Source organism: Physella acuta, unplaced genomic scaffold (assembly GCF_028476545.2).
Source record: "Physella acuta isolate Inbredline_101_S28 unplaced genomic scaffold, ASM2847654v3 ptg000217l, whole genome shotgun sequence".
Classification (NCBI taxonomy): domain Eukaryota; kingdom Metazoa; phylum Mollusca; class Gastropoda; family Physidae; genus Physella; species Physella acuta.
In genome coordinates, this window is record NW_026731736.1 from 250,672 (window position 1) to 276,601 (window position 25,930).

General features: G+C 39.2%; 1 protein-coding gene across 1 annotated transcript in view; it reads left to right on the plus strand.

The window, feature by feature from the left end:
* The window catches only part of LOC131937657 (thrombospondin type-1 domain-containing protein 7A), a 222,134-nt gene extending 205,055 nt beyond the window's left edge, over positions 1 to 17,079 (plus strand). Inside the window, exons 27-29 of the mRNA XM_059295249.1 lie at positions 9,188 to 9,397; positions 11,030 to 11,117; positions 13,337 to 17,079. Of these exons, the coding sequence (XP_059151232.1) occupies positions 9,188 to 9,397; positions 11,030 to 11,117; positions 13,337 to 15,224 (2,186 nt within the window). The 3' untranslated portion in view covers positions 15,225 to 17,079. The remainder of the gene's footprint in view (positions 1 to 9,187; positions 9,398 to 11,029; positions 11,118 to 13,336) is intronic.
* The last annotated feature ends 8,851 nt before the right edge of the window (positions 17,080 to 25,930 follow it).

The window sequence follows — 25,930 nt, forward strand, 5'->3', positions numbered from 1 at the left end:
GTCCTTGGGGCGTAATTAAATTAAGCTAATTACGGTCACTAATTGCTAGTTTTTATGATTGCATCTGAAATTGTTAGGCGAAAGTAGCATGCATGCCAAATTTCAGGTCTATAGAGCAATCAGAAGTGGGCTAATTTTCGATGTCAATTTTAACAACAAACATCCAAACAAACAAACAAACGCGAAGCTGAGTTAAGAAAAACGTGTTAATAACAAGCTGCAAGCGCGCCTTTGCAGTCCCCTCTCTTCCTCTCTATCACTACCACCCCCACCCCACCTCCACATGATCTGGTGAGCGGTGTTCACTCTGTTTACATTTTACAATCATAGAGACGGGTTTGGTGACGGCTATTAGGGGCAGATAATTTAGTTTGAAACGATTTTAAACTTAGAGGAGGTAACTAAGAGGAGGCTGCTTTCACGTGGGGGGGGGGGGGGGGGTTAGTGTTTTTAAGCAAATATTTTCAGTGGCAGCATTGGTACTGTCGAATTCACAAATTATAAATTACTGAAAAGTAGAGAAAAAACAACTAAATAGCGGCGTATGATACGCAGCGGGTCGGCTCGTAGTAAATAATTGGATATTAATTGAAGGCATCTAATTTATAGAGATGAGTTGCAGAAACGTAATTTGATATTATCAATTTTAAATAGCGGACCAGTTCGTTGTGTGTGAGGTATAAAAACAAAAAATATCTCTTTTTGTGACAAAGATATTTTAGATCAATATATGTTGACATAATTCAAAGTTTAAAAACTGGGGTCAATACAATGGCTAGCCCGTAGGTTTTTTTTTTTGACAACTCTAAAATTAGCTTGTTGACCAACTGAGTTACACTTTTCTGGCCAACTTGACAGCTACTCGAGAATTGGTCAGCTTCTAATAACTCAGTCATAATGGTTGTCTGTAAGTGTTCTTATTTAAAATCTGAATATTCGAATTGTTGTAGGTATAGTAATTAGCATTCCGTTAGACTAGGACAAAAGCCGCGGGAAAAAAAACCTTCAAAATGTCCGTTTATGGTTGTTGTTTTTTTGTCTAAGGTTTTTTTTAAAGCACAATATTCCAGGTACTGTACATATAGTAGTTAGCCTGTCGTTCCATTAGGACATAGGCCTCAAATAACAAAATCTTTCAAGCACTCAAAACCTTCAAAATCTCCGTTCTTGGATTGTTGGTTGTTTTCTTTTTTTTTGTTTAAGGGTGTTTTTACTTAAAACCACAATATTCCAGGTAGTGCAGATATAGCCATTGGCCTCTGGTCCCACTAGGACATAGGCCTCAAACAAAAAACAAACAAACAAACAAACAAACAAACTCCAAGCAACGCAAACCTAGACTAGCATCTGTCTCATGTTGTAACCATCTTTCTTGTGTTGTGGCTCCATCTGTTTCTTGGCCTGTATCTTTTTCTTCGTCCCTGGAGACTCCATCTGAGGTCTTGTCTCGCTAAACTGGTGGTTTGTGTCCCCAGGGTAGGGCCGATCCATCGGCATTTTTCTTTTGGTGGAATTTATCTTAGAATGAGCTTAGAATAATGATGTTTAAGACTTGCACAGTGTCAATATGATTACACGTCCACACACCCACACAGCCACATGTCAACACTGAACACACACATATCCACATGTCCACACGGTTACATGTCTACAGGTCGAAATATTCACACCGACACACGTTTACAACGACCTTATATCCACACGGATATCCACAACGACCATACAACCACATATCCACACAATCTCACGTCCACACATTGCATATCCACATGACCATACATTTACACACCCATTCATCCATATACATACAAGTCTAGCTATCCACACATCCAAACCAACACATACCACACATCCAAACCAACACATAACCATTAAGTTAAGTTTCCCTTTCAAACCTGACGGTCTATGGGGCAAGTGAAGAAGAGTCCACTTGTTTCTGTGACCTCGGCATATGAAGAGATGGTGTGGTCAGCACTATTTCCAGCCGCCTTTATTTTCCCTATCGTGAGTTAGGTTCCCATCAGAGTTGGGTGGACTCAGGGACGGTCTACTGACTTGAACCCGGATTCGAACTCGAGAATTACGGGTTAGCAGTCCAGCTCTCTACCGCTAGACCACTCCGTCCCATATATATATATATATATATATATATATATATATATATATATATATATATATATATATATATATATATATATATGTAACGAGCGAACAGTTACCCTGCTCGCAACGCCACATGTTACGAGACTATTTGCCTGTAGTGCCAAATGTAACGAGTTTAACCACTCATGCTACACAACATCGACTACAGTAGAAAGACTCGAAGATGCAGGTTCGCTATTGATCCTTTTATTACATGAATCAAGAAATGCTTCAATATAACACAATGAATCAACAGGAATGCTTCACAATAATAGTCTGAATCAACTGACCCCTAACAGTCCTCACTAGGCTTCATATAACTGAATCCACATGTCTATTGTCCTTCTTAACACAATATAACCAACTTGATATGTCACACAGACTGACTGATCTAAAGCGAGCGATGAAGAGAGCGAGCGATCGAAAAGGGGGAAGAGCCGCGAGTTCAGTCGTCCCCTCCTATTTATCCCTTGTATTCGTACTCGTATTCGTACTTGTATTCCTCCGTAATCGATACTTGTACTCGATGTCTCCGACTACTAGTTGCGCAGTTCTAATGCACAGTCCGTTTAATAAAACATCTGCGTCCTATCAATCAAAGTTGACAGGCCGTCTGAATCCCCTCGTACCGTTTCCCAAAATAGCACGCGTTGGCTTTGAGATTGTTATCAGTCCGATCTAATAAGCCACCTGCTATCGGTTGCATCAGACTGTAATACTGCGTCTCGGCTTATCGTTCGTTATCAGATTTGTAACTAGTAGCTAGGCCTACCCTAGTTACATCCACCCCTGCCTTTTTTGTGTGTTTTCCACCACAAACAACGCCTGGCAGGTGCATTCCTCCAAAGTCAATCGCACCATCGTACAACAAATTTATTGTTCCACTCACTGTCCACGTCGTCCCATTCGTATACGATTGACAGTTATACCTATTTCACATCTCAACTGTGTCTACATCATCTTCCTGAGACACAAACAGTTCTAGAATTCACATCCACCCTTTCCGTTTGGTGCCTTCACCAGTTTACTTTTATAGCTTTTTGAACCGTCTGTTCTCATACCAGCGCGACCATGAAAGACTTGATGGTTGCTGACAAAAAATTTCGTCTTCCTTCTGTTCCTCAAACTTCTCCGCGGACCACTTATCTGATGGTCTACTGTCTCTCTGCTTCTGGGAGGAACGGGATCCTCTTTGTTGCCGTTATCCTCCACTTGTGTATCGCTGTTGTTCTGTTGATGGTGATATGGTTCCGGGATGGGTATGTGAATTTCCGTTGTAACTTCCGGTTCCCTAATTGTCTTAGGTTTCTCTGTGTGTAACTGCTCTTCTTGCCTATTCCAATATTTCTTTAATTGAGCAATGTTCGCCCACCGATCCGGTTTGGCGTGATCGATGGGTCTTATCTTAAAGGGGCCACCTGCTACTTTAGGCATCTCCACGACTTGCCATATCTCCTGTCCCCAGAGATCGTGGATTTTGTTTCTGCCTAACGGGTGGCTACGCAGTAATACCCTGTCATTCAGTTTGAGTGGCGGGTCCTTTGTCTGTACCGGCGGTTCCCTTCGCCGTGCTTCATGTTCTAGTCTTTCCTGTACTACCCTGTACATTTCTCTAATTCTTCTCATATGTTCATTCACATATTCCAGTGCGGTGTATGAGCCAGTCATACTCTCCTTTTTTCCTAGGAACAAGTCAAGGGGGAGTCGAGCCTCCCGTCCGAACAGCAACATGTGTGGCGCAAAGCCGGTTGTGGCATGGGGTGTGCAGTTGTATAGATATGCCAACTCTGGGAGAAAATCAGGCCAACGTTTTTTTTTGTTCAGGTTCTAGCGTACGCAGCAAATCATGCATGCTGCGGTTGAACCGTTCACACTGTCCGTTTCCTTTCGGATTAAATGTGGTTGTTCTAGATTTGTTGATCCCGTAGTGGCTGCACAGTTGGTTAATTACTTCTGACTCGAAAGCCCTTCCTTGGTCAGAGTGTAATTGTCTTGGTATGCCATATTTGATGAACCAATGTTCTATTAAGACCTTCGCCACTGTTTTGGCAGTCTGATCTCGTGTGGGCACCGCCACAGTCCATTTGGTGAAAACATCAGTCATTACCAACACATGTTCCGTCCCATCCGATGATTGCTCCAACGACGTAAAGTCCATAGCCACAATCTCTAGTGGTTTTGTCGCTAGTAGGTGTCCTGATGGCTGTCTCATTTTGACAACTGGCATTTTCGCATGCTGACACCTCACACAAGCCTCACAATGGCGTTTGACCTCCATTTCCATATTGGGCCAGTAACACCTCCGTCGTAAAATTTTGTGCGTCCTGTCCTGACCCTGGTGTCCTGCCCTGTCATGTGCCAACCTTAGCACTTCTTCTCGTAATTGTCCAGGCACCACCACCTGGTGTATTGTCCCATCAATTTGGTCATGAATTCTCCGCATGAGAACACCATCCTCTATACTGAGACGGTCCCACTGACTCAGTATTTTCTTTGTTTCTCGACCAAATTGTTCTCTTTCCCTTCTTCCTGGGAATTTTTGTTCCTGGACGTATTTCAATAGCGGTTGTAAGCCACTATCCGTTCTCTGGGCATCTCTTATCTTTTTGTGATTAAGGCAATTAAAATCACTACTGTCCATATGTCCGGGCTCTGTGGATATGTGCTCCACCCCGGTCTGCCCGTTTTGCATCACCTGCACCCCATGAGGGATATCTGTTGACGCTCTGACCTCACATATTCCTGTCAGCGTTTCTTCCTCATCACCCGGTCTCTCGTAAGGATTCCTTGATAAGGCGTCCGCATTGCCATTGGACCGCCCCGGGCGATATTTTATCTCCAGGTCAAAGAGTGCCAATTCCGCTGCCCATCTCTGTTCGATGGATCCCAACTTTGCTGTCTTTAGGTGACTCAGGGGGTTATTGTCAGTGTATACCACACATTTAGCCCCTAATAGATAGTCCCTGAATTTTTCAGTCACAGCCCATTTTAATGTCAAAAGTTCTAGTTTCATGGCGCTGTAATTTGTCATGTTCTTCTCTGATCCCTTCAGAGCTCGACTGGCATACGCAATAACCCTGAAACCTTGCTTTTGTTGTTGTGATAGCACAGCTCCCAGACCTTTAGAGCTGGCGTCAATTTCTGGCCGAAATGGTTTGTCAAAGTCTGCGTATCCTAATATCGGCGCCTCTGTCAAAGCCTTTTTCAAGAGCTTAAACGAGTTCAGGCATTCATCAGTCCATAATTCACCTATCCGTTGTGTTTTACCTTTCTTTTTCTCCTTACTGTGTTTCTTTGTCATTTTGTTTACCAAGTCATGCAATGGTGCGGCAATTTTTGCAAAACCAGGTACAAATTTTCTATAATAGGAAGCAAAGCCCAAGAATGATCTGACCTCTACCGTAGTTGTTGGTTGTTTCCATTCTTTAACAGCTGCAATTTTATCTGGGTCAGTGGCGATGCCATCCGACGAAATCACGTAACCCAAAAAATGTACCGATTTCAGACCGAAGCAGCATTTGTCTGGGTTCAGCTTTACTCCTATCTCCCTAAGACGGAGAAACACTTGTTCTAATCTTTTTAGATGGTCCTCCCAAGTTTTTGAGTAAACTAGAATATCATCCAAGTACACCAACATTATTTGAAATAGAAAGTCACTCATAGCACTCTGCATTACTCGCTGGAATGTAGCAGGTGCATTAGTTAGACCAAACGGCATACGGGTCCACTCGTACAGTCCCAGTGGAGAAATAAATGCCGTTTTATGTTGATCGTTGGGGTGCATGGCCACTTGGTGGTAGCCACTAGCCAAATCCAAGGTAGAAAAAAATCTTGCTCCCCCCAACGCATCAAGACATTCATCAATACGAGGCAAGGGGAATGCATCCCTTCTTGTGATATTGTTCAATTTCCGGTAATCACAACACAGTCTTATCTCCCCTGACTTCTTTTTTACCACTACTATCGGTGCCGCATACGGGCTAGTGCTGGTTGTAATAATTCCCTTCTTTAGTAGATCATTCAGGTGTGCTTTCACCGCCGAGTAGTGACTTGGTGGTAATCTTCGGTAGGGTTGCGCCACCGGCTTGTCTTGTAGTAAGGGTATCTGGTGTTTTATTACTTCCGTGTACCCCAAATCACCCTCATACGAGGCAAATATATCACTGTATTTATTCAGCAATTCATTTAGTTTTGGGTCCTCAGTTTCCGGGAATGTATATGATCGGCCATCCTCTTTCTTCACCTCGGCCGTCACATTGACCGACCTAATTGTTACTTCATTACTGCTGGTATTGCTCAGTTCGATGCACTGTGCCGACCTTAGTACCTCGACGTTCTGTGGTACTCCTACCAGAGTATTAGGCGGTATAAAAATTTCCTCATCCAAAACATTAGCTACCAACCCTTGAACTAGTCCGTTTTCCGCTGATGTGTATGTCCGCAGTAACACGACGCCTGCCCTCAGTGCGGCGCCACATGGTTCTATCATCACATCACCATTCACGCTTCTATCACCAATTTGTAATGTGATTGCCTTGACCGTGTTTGCCGGGACTGCTGTCCTTCCTCTGGTCTTGGCAAACCTGGCCAACCTGGGTCCCCGACCTGGTGTGGTCGATCCGACAATATTTGTAAGAAATTCTGGCAACTGGCCAAGAATATTCATGCCCAATAGGCAAGGTATATTTGACACATTTGTCTCTAGGTTGTGTTTCGTAACGAACACCCCAACCTGCTTCAACCTATGTCCTGCCACCACGACATCCGCCAGAAAATAACCACAGTATGGAATGGTTAGTCCATTCGCTGCCGTCAGGCGCATGCACGTGTCAAACCTTAACCTATGGTCTTTTCCTTTCATCCATTTGGTGTAAAAATTTTCCGTGATTGTCGTCACCTGGGAGCCTGTATCCACAATTGCCTTCACCGCGATGTCCCCAATCGTAATCACCATTTCGGGACAGACTCCCATCATTTTGTTTCTTGGGCCATAACCTCGCCCCTCTGTAGCCTGACCCTGCCTTACAGAGGACGACCGTTTCCCTGGCAGTACCGTGCCATGTGTCCGGGTTGTGAACAGGACAAGCAAATTGGTCGACCGTCGGCCGTCCATTGGAGTGATGGCTTGGCAGGACGCGGCCGTCCAACCCGTCTCTGTTTTGTCCCGTTCTTTTCCTGATTCTCAGCTGTTGACCTGCTTTCTAACCTCTCCAAACGTTGGTCAACCTTATCTAGGTGGGCCAACAGTTGAGCCATCATGGTCTCCATCGTGTCGGCCCCTGTGGGTGGGGATTGTCTCTGTTCAGGCACAGAGACTTTGTCCACCGAACAGTTCGATTGGTCCTCATCCTCGGACCTGCGGATCGCTGAGTTCCTGACCTGAAGGAAGGTCAACTGCGGGTCTTTGTGGACCTCCTCTTTCAACTCTCTTCTTAGGATCGGGGTTGCTAGCCCCTCGATGAAATGGTCCCTCAGTAGGCGCACATCAATGTCAGGTGTTTTGACCTTTACCGAATCAAAGGCCCTGTTCATCCGGTGTGAGTACTCCATCACACTCTCCGCCATTCTCTGCCTTAAGCCTACGAACCCTGCTAGCAGTTGCGATCCCGACCGTCTCTCCCCAAAGGTCTCCATAATCAGATCCAGCACCTTATCCGGATCTGATTGGATGGTTTTATCATGGCATTTGACCTCTGCCCTAACCGTCTCTCCTATACTGCCCATCAGCAGTCTTAATCTGTCCTCTGGTGACATGCCTCTCGAGGCCCAGGCCGCTTTGACCTCTTCACTGAACCTGTTGGTTAAAGCTGGATCACCGTCCCCGTAAAATTTGTTAATGTGGGACTCTCTGGGTAGGACCACTATATGGGTCTGCTTCTCGTCCAGAGTAGACATTGTATTCCGTAAGTAAAACAAAAGAGTTCTTTCTTACCGTGTGTGTATGAAAAAAATTTCCTCGTTCCTCAATTTTCACAGTTCCTGAATGTCCGAATTCACACACACACTAAACACAGTTATGCACAAGGTTGACTATGGGTGCCTAAAGCGGCAAGTCTAGTTGAATTCATCCTGTCCGACGACGCCAATTGTAACGAGCGAACAGTTACCCTGCTCGCAACGCCACATGTTACGAGACTATTTGCCTGTAGTGCCAAATGTAACGAGTTTAACCACTCATGCTACACAACATCGACTACAGTAGAAAGACTCGAAGATGCAGGTTCGCTATTGATCCTTTTATTACATGAATCAAGAAATGCTTCAATATAACACAATGAATCAACAGGAATGCTTCACAATAATAGTCTGAATCAACTGACCCCTAACAGTCCTCACTAGGCTTCATATAACTGAATCCACATGTCTATTGTCCTTCTTAACACAATATAACCAACTTGATATGTCACACAGACTGACTGATCTAAAGCGAGCGATGAAGAGAGCGAGCGATCGAAAAGGGGGAAGAGCCGCGAGTTCAGTCGTCCCCTCCTATTTATCCCTTGTATTCGTACTCGTATTCGTACTTGTATTCCTCCGTAATCGATACTTGTACTCGATGTCTCCGACTACTAGTTGCGCAGTTCTAACGCACAGTCCGTTTAATAAAACATCTGCGTCCTATCAATCAAAGTTGACAGGCCGTCTGAATCCCCTCGTACCGTTTCCCAAAATAGCACGCGTTGGCTTTGAGATTGTTATCAGTCCGATCTAATAAGCCACCTGCTATCGGTTGCATCAGACTGTAATACTGCGTCTCGGCTTATCGTTCGTTATCAGATTTGTAACTAGTAGCTAGGCCTACCCTAGTTACATATATATATATATATATATATATATATATATATATATATATATATATATATATATATATATATATATATATATATATATATATATATATATATATATATATATATATAGGCTATATATGCACATGCATATGCCTCACGACCACCTTTATTCTACCACTGTTCTGTAGCAGAAACTGATACTGATCTGTCAAACATCTTATAATATCTGTGTTGATTTCTCCTCTCTACTCCAGGGGGTTGTGACGACAGTATCCGACCCTCTGACAGGTTGCTGTGTACCAACCCGGTGTGTGTCCCGCCGGCTGTGTGTAATGACACGAACTTGTGCGTGTGTCCTGACAGCTTGAAGTACCTGTACCACGTGATCAACGCGACACACCACACGTGCATCATGAACACATCTGGGATCATCGACAGCAACACGGGGGCCAAGGCGGAAGTGGGTGAGTAAATGGGTGGGGGTGGTTGGGGTGGTGTGTGTGTGTGTGGTGGTGTGTGTGGGATGGTTGAGGGTGGTGATGTGTGTGGGGTGGTTTAGGTGGTGATGTGTGTGGGGTGGTTGGGGTGGTGATGTGTGTGGGGTGGTTTAGGTGGTGATGTGTGTGGGGTGGTTGGGGTGGTGATGTGTGTGGGGTGGTTAGGGTGGTGATGTGTGTGGGGTGGTTTAGGTGGTTATGTGTGTGGGGTGGTAGGGGTGGTGATGTGTGTGGGGGGTTTAGGTGGTGATGTGTGTGGGGTGGTAGGGGTGGTGATGTGTGTGGGGGGTTTAGGTGGTGATGTGTGTGGGGGGGTTTAGGTGGTGATGTGTGTAGGGTGGTTTAGGTGGTGATGTGTGTGGGGTGGTAGGGGTGGTGATGTGTGTGGGGTGAGGGTTAGTTGGAGGTGATGGTATGTGGGTGGGGTGTGGTGGTTGGGGTGGTTGGGGTGGTGATGTGTGGGGTGTGAGGGGTGGTTGGGAAGGTAGTGTGTGGGGTGTGGGGTGTGAAGGGTGGTTGGGGTGGTGATGTGTGAGGGATAAGGGGTGGTGGTGTGTGGGGTGAGGGGTGGTGGTGTGTGGGGTGATAGGGGGTTGAAGAGGTGTGAAGATATCTGTAAAGTGTAATGGAAAAGTGTAATGGAAGATTGTAAATGAAGAGTGTAATGAAAGTGTCCAATGGTAGTGGGTTATATCAATGCGTGATTGCGATGTGTAATGAAAATATGCATTGGAAGTGTATAATGGAAATATGTAATGGAAGTGTGTAATGGAAGTATGTATTATGTGATCGAAATTTGTAATGGAAGTTTGCAATGGAATTATGTAGTGGAACGCGTTTAATGGAAACATGTAATGGAAATGTGTAATGAAGTGAGTAATAGAAATGTCTGATCGAAATGTGTAATGGGAATTTGCAATAGAAATATGTAATGAAAATATGTTATGGCAACCCAGGAATATTTAAGTGACTGTTTGATGATATTATGGACAGGTTTTACAAAATGAACCTTGCATGTTAATCTGGATGGGTATGAGAGTGTGAATGAAAAGTTAGTGAAGAAGAATGATATACATCATATTATACTCCCCTGTACAGAGGGGTGGTTACTGAGGGGTGGTCATATCCTTAATGGGGTGTATAGATGTACAATATACTTAACTGATTACACGGTTCATGTGATATGAAAATGAAAGAGGCAATTTTTACAGTAGTAATTTATTTTTTTATTCTTTAAATACAAAAATATTGTTAGCAATGTTTTTACATGAACAGATAAAAGATCTTTAAAAACAAACTACAAAACTGTATAACCAAAGTACATCAACATGTAAGAAATATAAAAAAATGTATAACCAATATAAAAAAAATTGTGTCACACACATTTTTTTTATCTTCTTTGCATTTCAAATTATTTCTTCCTCTTTTAATGACAAACACACACACACACACGCACATTCACACACATGTCCAAGTTGTTTTGTTTTTGACTGATTTATCACACGCCAAAAATAACTCAATTTTATGTATGAATTCAAGTTTTTTTTTTATCTTCTCTCCCGCCCTCCCTACCCCCCTGACCCCCACCCCCATCTACAGCCAAGACCCCCAATATATGGATGTACGCCGTCATTGTCGTGGGGACGGTATTTGTGATCGCCGTGACGGCCGCGCTGTACAACATGTGGTAAGGGATTTGTTTCCCAGATTCTCTGGCTGTTCCACTCTCCGTTTTAGAGAGTTAGTTCTGTGACGTACGTGCTTCCTCGTACATCCGCTTCTTTCGTCACAGCTGTGTGGCTATTTATAACCCTTGGCTATTGTGTAAGGTTAAATATAATATTTGATGCTATAGGTTCAAGACGGCAATTTTCTTGGTGTATGTTTTTAAGATATAGGGTTCGGGAAAGGAGTTAGGGTCAGGTTAGTGTTTGGACTGAAGAAATGGTCGTAGGGGTGTTTACTCAGAGAGCATTGTGAATATAGAACGCTATTTCAACGCACTAACAAAAAACAGGGGAAAAATAATGAACGGAAATCATTAGTGGGTTGTCCATAAATGACGTCAGTGAACTTGAAGGGGAGGTGGGGGCTCTCAGCTCTGCTACGTGGGTAGGGGATGGCGGAGGTAGGGGAAAGAAATGCGATGTAGAATATCTTTTGTGTTGTTTTAGAACGTAGAGGTGAAAAACTTGCTAATTTAAAATTTAAACTAGATTGGCGGGTTATTTTTTAAATAGGGAGTTTGGGTATAGATGGAATTTTATATTACCTAAATTTTGGGTTAAGCCTGTGTGGCGACTGGAGGGTGGGGTGGGGGTGAAGATCGGTGTTAGTTCATGTCAAGAAAACATTCAAATAGAGTACCCATTGTGTGTGAGGTGGGGTGGCGGTGGATGGGCTAAGATTTTCATTATTTGCATGACATATTTAAATGTTTCATATCTGTATCTGTCGCTTTATTTAGATGATGTTTTGTTTTTTTTGTCTGGTCTTGTGCTATAAGGTCTTTTGGCAATGGCGATTTTTAAAGTGTTGTGATACAAATCTTCTATCACAATACAAAGTATTCGAATTATAAGATATTAGTATGTCTTTTGGTATTGGCGAATTTTAATATATCATCCTACACATTTTCTACCGCAGTACAAAGTATTAGACTTATAAAATGTTATTATAAGGTCTTTTGGTAATGGCGGTTTTTTTTTTAAAATTCCTGTTATACAAAACTTCCTTCGCAGTGCAAGGATTAGACTTATTAGATTTTGCTTTCACAGACGAGATGCAATATAAAACCTCCATCACATGTTTTTTATCACGTATTATAAGATTTAGCTTTTACATAAGATTGTAAATTACTACAAGGTATTGTCTAAATATCAGATCTCATGTAGCTATAGATATGACCTAAATATTGTTTTATGAAAAGAGTTTTGACTGAACCGGCTCAGTATGTCAAAGATGAAGTGCTTGATCTTAATGGGGGGGGGGGGTTATTAAAGATGGATCAGAGTGCTGAATAAACAACAGTTTGAAAAGATCAACAACGGTTATTTTATTCAGCTCTCATGGCAAGGTTTATATTGAAGCCAGTTATGTTTTAAAAAAAAAAACAAAAGAGAGCTTGGCAAACACCTGAAATAATGGCCCCTGGGTGTAAAATTCGTTGCTGTTGTATTCATGCAACTCAGGGCGTCTGAGGGTTTTTTTTTTTTACAACGACAAGTGTAAAGTGATGTCACGCCTCGGACCCTTTTCTCCAGGATTACGTAATGAGCTTTCTTGAGATGTTAATTATCGAGTCTACGTTCAGCTTGTTAAACGCCACACCGAATAGAAACATGCGCATTGCTAATTAACGATCTTTATGTTTACATTTGGGCGAAGTGATCAGTTTGAACTTGCCAATGTTAAAATAAAATAAAAAATAAGGATCTATCTCCCTGCAACGAATTTTTAAAAAAAAAACGAAACATTTTGAATTTTTTTAGTTATTGCGATATAATACAATTACTGTAAAAATATCAAATTTCTATTTTTATTCTTCCCGCGTAAAATGCAAACAACTAAACAAAGGTAATTATTTTTATTATTATTTTATTTTTTTGATATTGAGTTTTAGAATTGCTTTCCATTTTATTTTCACAAGTTTTTATTTCCGTTTCCCGGTATTCCAATCAGTAAAATTGAATTTCCTATCTCGGCTGTGTGGCGTGTGATTCATGGACGCTTTGAAAATCGCCATTAGTGATCGTTTTTTTTTTTAGTGTTGTCCTGCATTTTCGCTGATCTGTCGTGTTTGTTTTAAATATTCAATGTTTGATTTAGAAATTGTATATAGTGTGTTTTTTTTATCTCTTATCTTTGTCACTCCATTCTTTTCCCCCCATTTCCCACTCTCAATAGCGAGCTTTTCCGCACTGGTCCACGGCCTAGGAGAAAGGGGGAGAACTCGAGGGAAGGTTCGACAACCGGGACAATTCACAGCGTCAGGTCGGTGCATGGTAACGGCAAGGGCAACATCGGATCAGGCAACGGGAGCTCGCGCAGTGAGAACCTGTACAAGCAGATCACCCTTCAGGACTCAGAGGACGGGACGGTGATGGAGAAGACGCTCGGCACCGCCCCCGTCCGCAACTCCCATCACAGTCTCTCGCCCCCGTTTTCCTCCGACCCAGATGACATTCCAGACATTGATGCCATGACCCCGACCTCGACCCCTGTCCCCTCGTCGGTCAGCACGGCCACGACGAACCTGGCGACGACGACCCCCGTGACCCCCACCACCCCGGGGAACGTACCAACCCGGCCGGCTTTCACCCGGCAGAAAGTAGGTCCACAGACGCATGACATCACCCGCACGGTGCCCTTAAAGACTAACAGACGTTACAAACGCTTGCATCGCCTGCTGCCAAAATGTTTTAACTGCGATGACCAGCCCGCCATCCTAGACCACAAACACCTCGAGCCTAGTCTAGATATCATGGCGGGGTCGCAAGGTCAAACTATGTCCTTGACCCGGGCGCATGCCACTGAAAACATGGAGTTGTGTGGGGGTGAGTTCTACACCAACACCTCGTCCGGTTTTCAATCCCATAACTGCATGCTCCCCCGCCCGCACGATCTACGCCCGACTAACCTTGACCTTAACAGACCTACTAACATTTACAGCGATTTCGAGATCAGCAGCAGTGCTAGGAAACTGGGCAGCCCTGTTGAAGCAGCGCCGGACAGAGGGAAGATCTCCCCCGCGGTGTCGGGGCGAGGGTTCGTCCCCCACGTCGGCACCAGAGAGGACCTGCGTCTCGTCACGCACACATCCTGTGCCTCTAGCACCGAGTCTCTGGCAATGTCCTCTGACCTGATCTCCGGGAAGCTGGAAGGCAGCTCCCAGTGTAGCCTGCAGCTGGGCGACACGGCTGAGAGCATCTTCTACAACAAGCCTTCCTCCGGGCAACAGAGGCGGCTCCTCCCGCACCAGAAGCGGAAGCACCTCACACCCTCAGGATCAGCTCAGCAGCTGTCAGCGCCAGCTCCGCAAAACTACTACGCTGGGCTGACCCCGAAAATCAACGACCCTTCTCTAAACGGAGAACCTTTATACTCTGGAACCATTGACCGTTCTGATCTAGGGTTCACGCCTTTGCCTGCTGACATATCCCCCTGTGCCGCCGACGACTCTGTATACAGTGATCTCACCTCTCATCCATTACCTCACCCACGCCCAGGCAAAAAACTTTCCTCACTAGCCTCCCCATTGTCCTACTCGCTAGACTCTGCATATCATTTACCCAGCGTGCACCATTCCAAGCAGCCTCATCCCTACCCACAACGAATCCCGCAAGCGTCAACGAAAGCCCTGGTATCACCACCCTACCGCGGAGATTCCAGACTCCCCCCGGGGGTAACCCACATCCCCACTTCTCGATCTTTAGCATCGCTGCCAGATAAACTCATCCATAGCTCGAGGTCCCGGATAAACCCCCCGCTTCCAGAAAAAGTCTCGCAGGATTCCGGCCACTCCACGATTCCCCGATCTCGAACAGTCAGTCCCGGAGACTTCAGTCTTGAGTGCTCCGACCCTTTGCCCAAAAGTGGGTCAGGGTTAATCCGTAGAACGGGTTACTCTCCCTTGCATATCCAGACCTCCCTGGAGTCTGGCCATGATTCCCCCACCCCCAGCGTGTGCACCAGCTGCAAGAGGGAGCTGGGCAGCCCAGGTTTGTACCTCTTAGGATCGCCTGACTCCACATCGCAGGCTTCCAACATCAGCGGAATGGAAACGTCCGTGTGATTACTTCCCTTTCACATAAACATCAGCGGTACGGAAATTCAGTGTGATTATTTCCCTTTCACATGAATACATCTATTTATATACACACAAAAACAACATCAATAAATTCACGGAATTTTTTAATCAATAAATGTAAACTTACACAACATTATTAGATTTTCACTAATTTCTGTCATTGATTTTAAAAAAAAATGTGAGCAAATCATGACACTTTCCACATACTTTGAAACATCATCAAATTATTTCAGCTCTTAACTATTTTTCATTTATCAAACATAATTTATCCAATTTGAGTGGAGTATGTTTACATTTCTCTTGAGTACACTATATAATGTTTTCCAACAATATTTGAAAACAAAATACAATTCTATTTTATTTTAAACACTTTTTGTGAAGACAAATCTAATTTCCTTGACGTAACTGTAAATTTGAGAAATAATTATAATTCAATTATATATTTTTTAAATTCATTTTTTTTCAGTATAAAGAATGAAAAATATAATTTATATTAGTTGGGGTCGAATTTATAATTACATTTTAATATTTTTTTTTGTATATTAAACTCGAAACATTCCGTAGATGAAGAAATGTGTAATATAAGCCAAGTAAAAAAAGAAACACGTTCCCATGGCAACGATCGACCACGAGAAATGGCATTATTTTTTTTTCTTCACACGTCTATACGCCATATATTTTGGTGCCAGTTGAATCACCATCCAACCAATGCAGTAGCTAGTCATGAGTTTATCTTCACTGTCCACGTCTCAATACATCTGTTTTGAAAACGAAACAAAAAAATATTGTCAGAGGCCTTGGCTGTGTTTGTGTGTGTTTTTTGTATTGGGGCTGTACTCACTACCAACGTAGTATCGGTACTCAACGTCTCTGTGAGGTGTTTGACCTACATCTAGCATGTGTAGTTTGGCTGTGCATGGGATCTTGTCAAATGGCGCAGTGTGGCTTCACGTATGTGCTTCATTGTGGCTAGGATATACATACATATTTAGATACGTACATCTAGGTCCACACATACACGTACATACACATATCCTTGCTAGAATGTAAAAACACAAACACGTAGGCCTACTCTCACACGCACATACTAACATTATACATATTAAGATTTACAAATAATCCATACTGCGCCATTGTATGTGTATTTGATATACCTGAACTAATATCGCTTATGTAACATACATTTTGTATTTACCTTGAAGTGTTGAATGCATATAGATTGGTTGCATGTAAGTTTGTGTGTGTGTATGTGTTTATGTTATCCTATATACAATGTATGAATTATGACATACAATCTGATTTCCCTTAAATGTGTGTACATAACTTGGTATGTTTATAATGAGTTGTCATGTGTAATTAAACTGTTAATGACCTGAGCTAATTAATAAGATGTCAATAAGCTGAACATTAATGAGCATGTAAATTATAGACGCCATTATTGTGATCACAGTAATTAGCTAGTAGTTAAATATAGTTCAAAAGCAAGATGACCATTCTAAAAGACAGAACATATTTTTGTTTATCACGCAGACAATAATTATCAAATGGTTAAATTATGAATGATTTGATACACACTTAATCCAGGATAAGATAACTCCAGCCAAAATGATATTATCAGCAAGTGTATGGAATTGACGTTTCCTCACAAGAACTTGAAACCTCTAATATAATAATCCACTGGATATTTGACAACCTAAATAAATAATTTTTAAACCCATTTGACGACTGAAGGAAAATCTAAACATTTTAACACTTAAACATTTAAAAAGCTACAAGAAAGATGTTTAATAACACAAAATATGTTTAACCATTAGTGATCACACTAACGGCGTATATATATACATATACATATACATATATATATACATATATATATATATATATATATATATATATATATATATATATATATATACATATATATATATATATATATATACATATATATATATATATATATATATATATATATATATATATATATATAAACAGTTCAGATGTCATGTAATTTATTTTGCAAGAAATTCATGCGAATTCAAGAATATATTTGCATTGTAACATATTTATTCTTGTACTGACTATAGAAGATATTAGTAGATCATTCAAGCATTAAATTTCTATCGTTTAAAAAAAAAACATTTTTATCGTTTAAAAAAAAAACTAAATGTATGTGCCCATCATTTAAAACTGAGCTCCGTGACACCTCTTGCAGACCACGTGATCACGTTTGTTACTCTCCAGCTTCAGCCAACCGTGTCGGTTGGTGAGTTGACCTCTGTCCTTTAACCTGTGTTGTTTACTCACTGAATGACCACTAATAAACTATTTTAATAACTACACGCCTCTCGTGTGCTTGTCTTTATTTTTCACATGTGCACGCTGATTAACATACCTTCGTTTAGGATTATTTAATTAAAGGCATGTTACTAATTAGAGATTACATAAATACCTTAACAGGATCTGACGTCATCAGTGCAGTTCCCATGACTACAAAAACAACGATTCTTTTAAGTAATTCTATAGGGCTTTATATAAAATGTTTTTATTTTGTTATTGAAAATTGGACTTGATATGAGACGGCTTTTAAGTCATCATGAGAGAGGTCAGTCTAGTTGCCATCCTATGCTACTAACAGTTTAGTAGCTTATGTTTTACATTGTTTAAACAATATGATTATATGAAACAAACATAAAATTACATACATACATATTACATATTACTTATTTTTATATAAATATGAACATAAATCATATATATATATATATATATATATATATATATATATATATATATATATATATATATATATATACATATATATATATATATATATACATATATATACATATATACATATATATACATATATATACATATATATATATATACATATATATACATATATATACATATATATACATATATATACATATATATACATATATATATATATACGTATATATATATATACGTATATATATATGTATATATATATATATGTATATATATATATATATATATATATATATATATATATATATATATATATATATATATATATATATATATATATATATACATATATATATATATATATATCTAATATATAAAGCTCAGTTCTGTATGTAACGCATATGTTTGTCGTTGGTCTTGGATGAATTTAAGTGTTAGAAAATTACCGTGCGCATTTGTCTAAATTTATGAGCTAAAAAATTACTATTGAAAGTGTTGGGAAATAATTTTCATTTTTCAAATTAAAGTAATAATTGTCGGCATGTTCATTAAACACAAGTTTTAAAAAAATATCATCTTTTACAACAATTCTAATTATGTCTTTATTTTGTCCTATAGCACTTACTTCCCTTTGATAAATTAGGAAAACACAATTACTTCCCTTTATAAAACCATTGCATTTTGTGAAAAAGAATTTACTTTTTAAATTTAATTACTTTGTTTTGGTGTTGGGAAAAAAAATAATTACATAATTAGCGGGGATTGATCAAGTGCAAATGTTGTTGGTATTTTACGGATAAGCTTGGAGTATTATAATTGTTCATCAAATTGAAACAGGCGCGTTCGTTTAAGTGAGTGCAAAAGACTATGAATAAGTTGGGGTACTATAGTCGTTCATTAAGCTAAAACAGGTGATTCCGCCCCGGGCGTTTATGTTCGCGTTAGTGTTTTCTTTGTGTTTAGGTGGGTTTGCGTTAGTGGTTGCGTTTTGATTTGGTTCGTTTTTGTTCTTTCTTTTTTCGTTTTTGTTTGTGTTTTTTTGTTTGGGTTTGTATTTGTGTTTTTGGTTGCTTTTGCGTTTGGATTTGGTTTGTTTTCGTTTGCTTTTTCGTTTTTTTGTTTTGTTGGTATTGGTGTTTGTGGTTGGGTTTGTTGTTAGGTTTTTGTTTTCGTTTGCTTTTTTGTTTGTTTTTTCTTTGTGTTTGTATTGGTGTTTGTGGTTGTGGTTGGGTTTGTTGTTAGGTTTTTGTTTTCGTTTGTATTTGTAATTGTGTTAGCGTTATGTTTGCGTTTTGTTGTTTTGGTTGGTTGTGGTTTGGGTGGGCAATGCCGGGTTTATGATGATTACTAAACACACAGGTAATGGTCTTTAACAGAAAGGTTTTTCACAGAAGCCAGAGCAGGGCCTGGCCGGGACGGCTAGTATATATATATATCCTCGACGGTTAATACGTTTCTGTACCATAGCAGTGAAAATTCCTTGGCGTACAATAAAACTGAGAATATTTAAAAGCAAGTTTGCTTTTTCAAAGTAGAAAACATTTTATATTTTCATTATTGATTTTCAATTGAGCAAGTTACAAAGTTGATGATCAGCTTAAAATCCTGATAGCAAGCTCAAAAGTAGATCAATTTTGTTTATCTCTATTGAATAGTAAAACAAAAAAACTTCTCTTGATGTAACCGCATAGGATACTGCTTTTGAACAAAAAACTGCTGAACATGATGGTGAAAAACGTACTTGTTACATAAAACTTCAAGCAATTATTCCACCACACTTATCGCTAAATAGCAGGCATGCTTAAATTTAAACCTTGATAGACATCAGGCATACTAAATGTTAACATTATTGACCGTTTTAGTTATGAATGTAGACATTGAGAAACAGCAGGCATACTACATGTTAACATTATTGACCGTTTTAGTTATGAATGTAGACATTGAGAAACAGCAGGCATACAAAATGTTAACATTTAGAACAGTAGAAGTTCTGAATGTAGACCTTGAGAAACAGCAGGTACACACAATGTAGAGCTCCATTCGTGATCATCAACAGTTTAAAAAAAACAACAACACGTTTTACTGTCTGAAAACAAATCCTGTACGATTATCACCATAAGCTGAGAAAATTATTCGGTCTTTTTTTTATAATATTTATATCCTGCGCTTGTGTATGTGAAATATCAACACATGCTATGCTACGATTCTCTTTCTTGTTAGGTGCAAAGTTAAAAAGAAACCTTTAAAAAAAACTCATAGTTTAAAATTCTCATTCTGCTAACGATATTGTAAGGAATATTTTTTTGTTAGGACTGAAGTTTTGGCCCAAGTCATGAATATCATAAGCTGTTTAATATTGTATGCTGTGTCGTGTTCGCTTAAAGATTAAAAAATCATAACTGATTTTGAAGAAAAGCTGCATGGAACAAAACATTTGCCATTTTATCTAATTAGTTAAAAACTCTGATTACTTTTTTATTTGTTAGTTTTTGAAAGTGAGTTCCTTTCAAACTTTAAAAAAACAAATTTAGAAGCAAAAATCACGATATTGTGGATGTATAACATGCCATCATAATTTTCTCAACACATAACTTAAACACAATAAAATACTATTAATATATGCATTGTTCCGGTTTTTGTAGATAGCAATAAAATTTAGAACTAGTTGAACTGCTTTGTCGCTCATGTTATGTACACAATCAGAATTTACAAAATATGTACGATTCCGATGAAATTATGAAATTATATATACATATATATATATATATATATATATATATATATATATATATATATATATATATATATATATATATAATGATCTACTGACAATATATTCATAATAGATTTAAACCTGTCATTTATGTTTTGCAATGTATCATTATCTGCTGGGCATTCCTCATCTTTCCAACATCTGTAGTTACCTTCAATGTTTAAACAAAAAAAACAATTATCTGCTAACGAGAAATTTGAGCCCTCCACAGATCCAATTCCACAGAAGAGCCACAGGGCCGGGGATGGACAAACAAACAAAACGTAGTTGATTCTGGAGATAATTTGGTTACACACAATCACGGCGTTTACCTCCCTTCAACTACCTTCCCTCTCCCCTATTCGCACTCACAACCCACACTGGCTTGTTCTAAAATTAGATTTGTGGCATTTAGCGCCACGGCATTTAAGTTTGTGTCATTGTTCTTTACGGAATTTAGCTTTATGGCATTTAGCGTTATGACATTTATTCATACGAAATTCGTCTCTCTGGGATTTAGCTCTGTAGCTTTTAGCGCTAAACTCTTTAAAGCTATGACATTTAGAGTTTTGGAATTTGCCTTTATGATATATTAGCGTTATGGCATTTAGCGAGACATTTTCATAACAAGGACAACATATACCAGTGTAGAGAGAAAGAGATGTATAACGCTATTTGAACTTACAATGAGTATACACAATACACCTACAAGAATTTCTTAGTTTTAAAAACTTCAGAAATGGCGCATAAGCAGTTGATACTGCTTAATTGTATTGGAGGAAACGGGGACAAATATGGTTTGACCTAAATGCCCTTGATCAGGGTTTAAATAAGACGAGTTATCACTACTTCATATAGTCTATTTATTGAATAAAACTCATCGACAATACTCCCTGCAACATTGTAGTATCATTCAACGTAATTCTTAGATGTTTGAGGAACAAAGCATTTTTATGAAGTCAATATATTAGTTATCTTTCAGTCGGTGTGAAACAACAAGTCCGAACAATGTTTGACTTTATACAAGTCTAGTTAACCTGTTTGTATGCCTTGGAAGACAAACTAACATCTTTGTGTGTGTCCTTAGCAAGCCACCAACAGCGAACGACGAATCATATTTTTGAAAGACCTAAGCAAGCCCCTACAATAATAGTTTACAGCAGTAACATATTTTTATGTGCCCAAAGCAAGCCCCTACAATAATAGTGTACAGCAGTAACATATTTTTATGTGCCCTAAGCAAGCCCCTACAATAAAATTGTACAGCAGTAACATATTTTATGTGCCCTAAGCAAGCCCCTACAATAATAGTGTACAGCAGTAACATATTTTTATGTGCCCTAAGCAAGCCCCTACAATAATAGTGTACAGCAGTAACATATTTTTATGTGCCCTACGCAAGCCTCTACAATAATAGTGTACAGCAGTAACATATTTTTATGTGCCCTAAGCAAGCCCCTACAATAATAGTGTACAGCATTAACATTTTTTATGTGCCCTAAGCAAGCCCCTACAATAATAGTGTACAGCAGTAACATATTTTTATGTGCCCTCAGCAAGCCCCTACAATAATAGTGTACAGCATTAACATTTTTTATGTGCCCTAAGCAAGCCCCTACAATAATAGTGTACATCAGTAACATATTTTTATATGCCCTAAGCAAGCCCCTACAATAATAGTGTACAGCAGTAACATATTTTTATGTGCCCTCAGCAAGCCCCTACAATAATAGTGTACAGCATTAACATTTTTTATGTGCCCTAAGCAAGCCCCGATAGCGACGAATCATGTTCTATAGGCGAATTATGTTGTGTAGGAGTGATTGACATATTTTTGAGTGTCCGCATATTTTTATGTTTCCTCTGCAAACCCCAAATAACGCACGACGAATCATGTTGTGTAGGAGTGACTAACATATTTTTGTATGTCTTCAGCAAGCCCCAACAACGACGATTCATGTTGTAAAAGATTGACTAACATATGTGTATGTCCTCAGCAAGCCCCTACAATAATAAACTATTTTCTGTAGGAGTGACTAACATATTTTTGTGTGTCTTCAGCAAGCCCCAACAACGACGAATCATGTTGTATAGGAGTCAGACGTACATGACGCGAGACAGTAGCGCCGTGTCGGAGTCCCTGTACGCCCTCAACGGCCCTGACCTTCCCATCACGCACTCCAGCCTCGTTCCCAGCGACCGCTGACCTCCCTGGAGCGGCCATTTTGTAAGCCACTTACTTCGTCGTCTCGTCGCTGGATCGACTCAGCCCACCACACAAACTAAGATGGGTTGTTGTGTCATGTTTGATTTTTAATATTGTAATACATTTTGTGATATTGTAGATTGAGCTTGTTTTTAAAAGTATTTTTTTTTCGGTTTGGTTTTATTTTGTTTTTACCACTACTTAGGACTTTAGATCTAGAATGGATTTTTTTTATGCTGACGAATTGAACATTTTCATGTTATGTTTCCTGTACTATCTTAAACGCAACTCTCATTTTTTAAGTTTTATAAACGACTATGTTGTACTATTTTTATTTACTTTGCATAAACTATTATTAAAGTAGGGCCTAAATATTGTCGATTTAATAGATGAGTAGCCTATCTGTTAAGACTTGAAAGCCATGATAAGTATACATGTATTTTATTTTTAAAATCGAAATACAGTTTAAATACAGCTCCTTTTATACTTGATTAGCACACACGTAATTAATTAGTAATTGTGCCCGATACTTACAACAATAACGATTCTTCATTACTAAATAAGTAGTAGCACACGACGCGTGTTTTTTTTTTATTATTTAAAATATTAAATGTATATTTAATGAATTAAAATATTAAATGTATTTAATGAATTCATGAAAATAGAACGGTAGTTACACTACACACTAAAATAACTATTTTATATTTCACTTTTTCTGATGGAGTGTTTGGTCTTATTATGGTATTGATTATTGGCTCCTAGTCCAATACAAATGTAGGCCTGCATTTATTGCTTTGTCGTGTTCATTTTCCTGTTTGTTTATATTCAGTATTTTATTACTTTTATAAGTCAAAATGTCGATGTATTTTTATCATGTACAAATGCTGGAATTTTCAAAATGTGTACAGGTCTCTATGAATTTATTTTGGTAATAATTCGCACTTCGGAGAAAAAAGATTTTGAATTTTATAAAGATTCATTGTATTATGCTGTATGTGAGTTTATATGAGCGTCCATATTATCTAACCACGATTTATTTTAAAAACTAAGTTTGATCTCTTAAACAATTGAAGTAAATGTTGCTTTGTAATTTAAAATGTAATGAATGGGTTCATGTAGATGTAATATGTTAACAGTTGATATGCTTTATTTCCAGAAGATGAAATCTATTTAGTACAATTTAGCCGAGTTTCACATAGTTAGATAAGTTGATTGCTTGTCCCTTGTGTGATTAGTAATTAAGCTCTTGAGGTTATGTTGTTAAAGGCTATATTTAAACATCTCCGCTGGGGTCATTGACCTGGTGCATTTTCTAGGATATGACATTCGCCAGAGGGGTGATTGGTCAGCTGGTTCGGGAGTTTATTTATTATTTTTTTTTTGGGGGGGGGGGGGGGGTCGTTGGTGTGGGTATGTTTTAAAAGGGGAATTTTTGTTGGAGGTCATAAACTAGGCGAAGTATGTGAGTTCACGGTGGTGTTTTTTTTTTTTGGCTATGTGTCCCGCTGAAAATTGCAGCAATTTGTAAATTATGAGATCTGTTTCAAAGAAATCTGGACGCACGTTTCTGCGATTCTCTTGTCTCTGTCTTGGCTAATGCATGATTGGTTGTTTTTTTTTGTGGACAGCAAAGTATAGGCTGGTTGTTTGCAAGGAGAAATGCAGATGCTGAATGTTTCAGAAGTGAGATTAGACATTGTCATAGAGAGAAGTTCTCAAGTAATGGAACCTCGGTTGTTGATGAAATTTATAACTTATGGTGGTTTAAAAATTAGAAGTTTTCATGGTTATAGAGACAGTATTAGTAGATCTATTTCCGTTGTTTATAGAATCTAGAGCTACTCGTGTTTTTAGAAATAAAGATTTCAATGCATAAAGATAAAAATCTTATTTAACTAGCATAGGGAGAAACAAAAAAATAAATAAATAATCTATGATGTCAGAACTGTTTCTACTCAAAAGTTGGCTCTTCACATTGGTGACAGTGTATTTGTGCGTTGTTCAACCCCGCCCCCCCCCCCCACGTTATCAGTAATTGCCTGCAGGGTAGCATTTAAAGTTGAGTGGTATCAAGGACTGTCCCATGTTTTCAATCCTTATCACACTTTGATAAGTATTTGTATCCTATACACAACAATCCGTATAACCTCGTCTCTCTCTCTTTTACTTCTAAAAACCTACAGATCAAGAAAAAACGCTTACACACACTTTCTACGCAATTCGAATGCTAAAATTTACGTGTAATTCCGTGTTAATTAAGACAATATTAAACACAATCTCAAATCATCGGTCTTCGTCTGAAATTAGCACGGCAATCATAAATAACAATTATCCCATTCATTTGAATAAGATAAGTTTTTTGATCATATTTATGATCACAAAATAATAACATAGGCATTCGTATTTCTCAACATGAGAATGAACGAGGTCATCACTCTGTAAAGTTAGAACTAGAAGAAGTCTTAAAAGTACAAAGCTGATTTTTTAAACTTAAAGCTAGGGTATACTTCTTCAGGGTGATTCGTTATTTGAAAGGTACCTTTGAGAAAAACATGCACTTTTCTTCCTATCCCGAGTCTAAACATCGATTTTCTTGGTCAGCTTTCTTGGTCATCTTTCTTAGTCAGCTAAACGGTGTTAGGAGTAGGAGTTAGGGAATACAATTGACTACATAGTTTAAGGTAAAGCTTCTAAAATTTGGAGTCGTGGCACCATTTGAGATCTGCTGAATATGTGTAAGGGTTCGCTGATGCATGTGGGATCACGTAAATAAATTTTGAAATTTTAGATTTAAAAAAAAACATTTCTGTTAAGCCATGTGTAGTCATGTTATGATCAATGCTTGCTCGCGTAAAATGTGCCACAAAATAAAAAGGACTGAGATGCCTTGATTTAAGAAGTCACGGGAATGGGAGTAGATTAAATTTGTCTTACGGAAACTACGGGTTTTCTTTTTCGACATTGCGGTAGTTTTGACTTAGTTAAAAGATGCCCAATTTT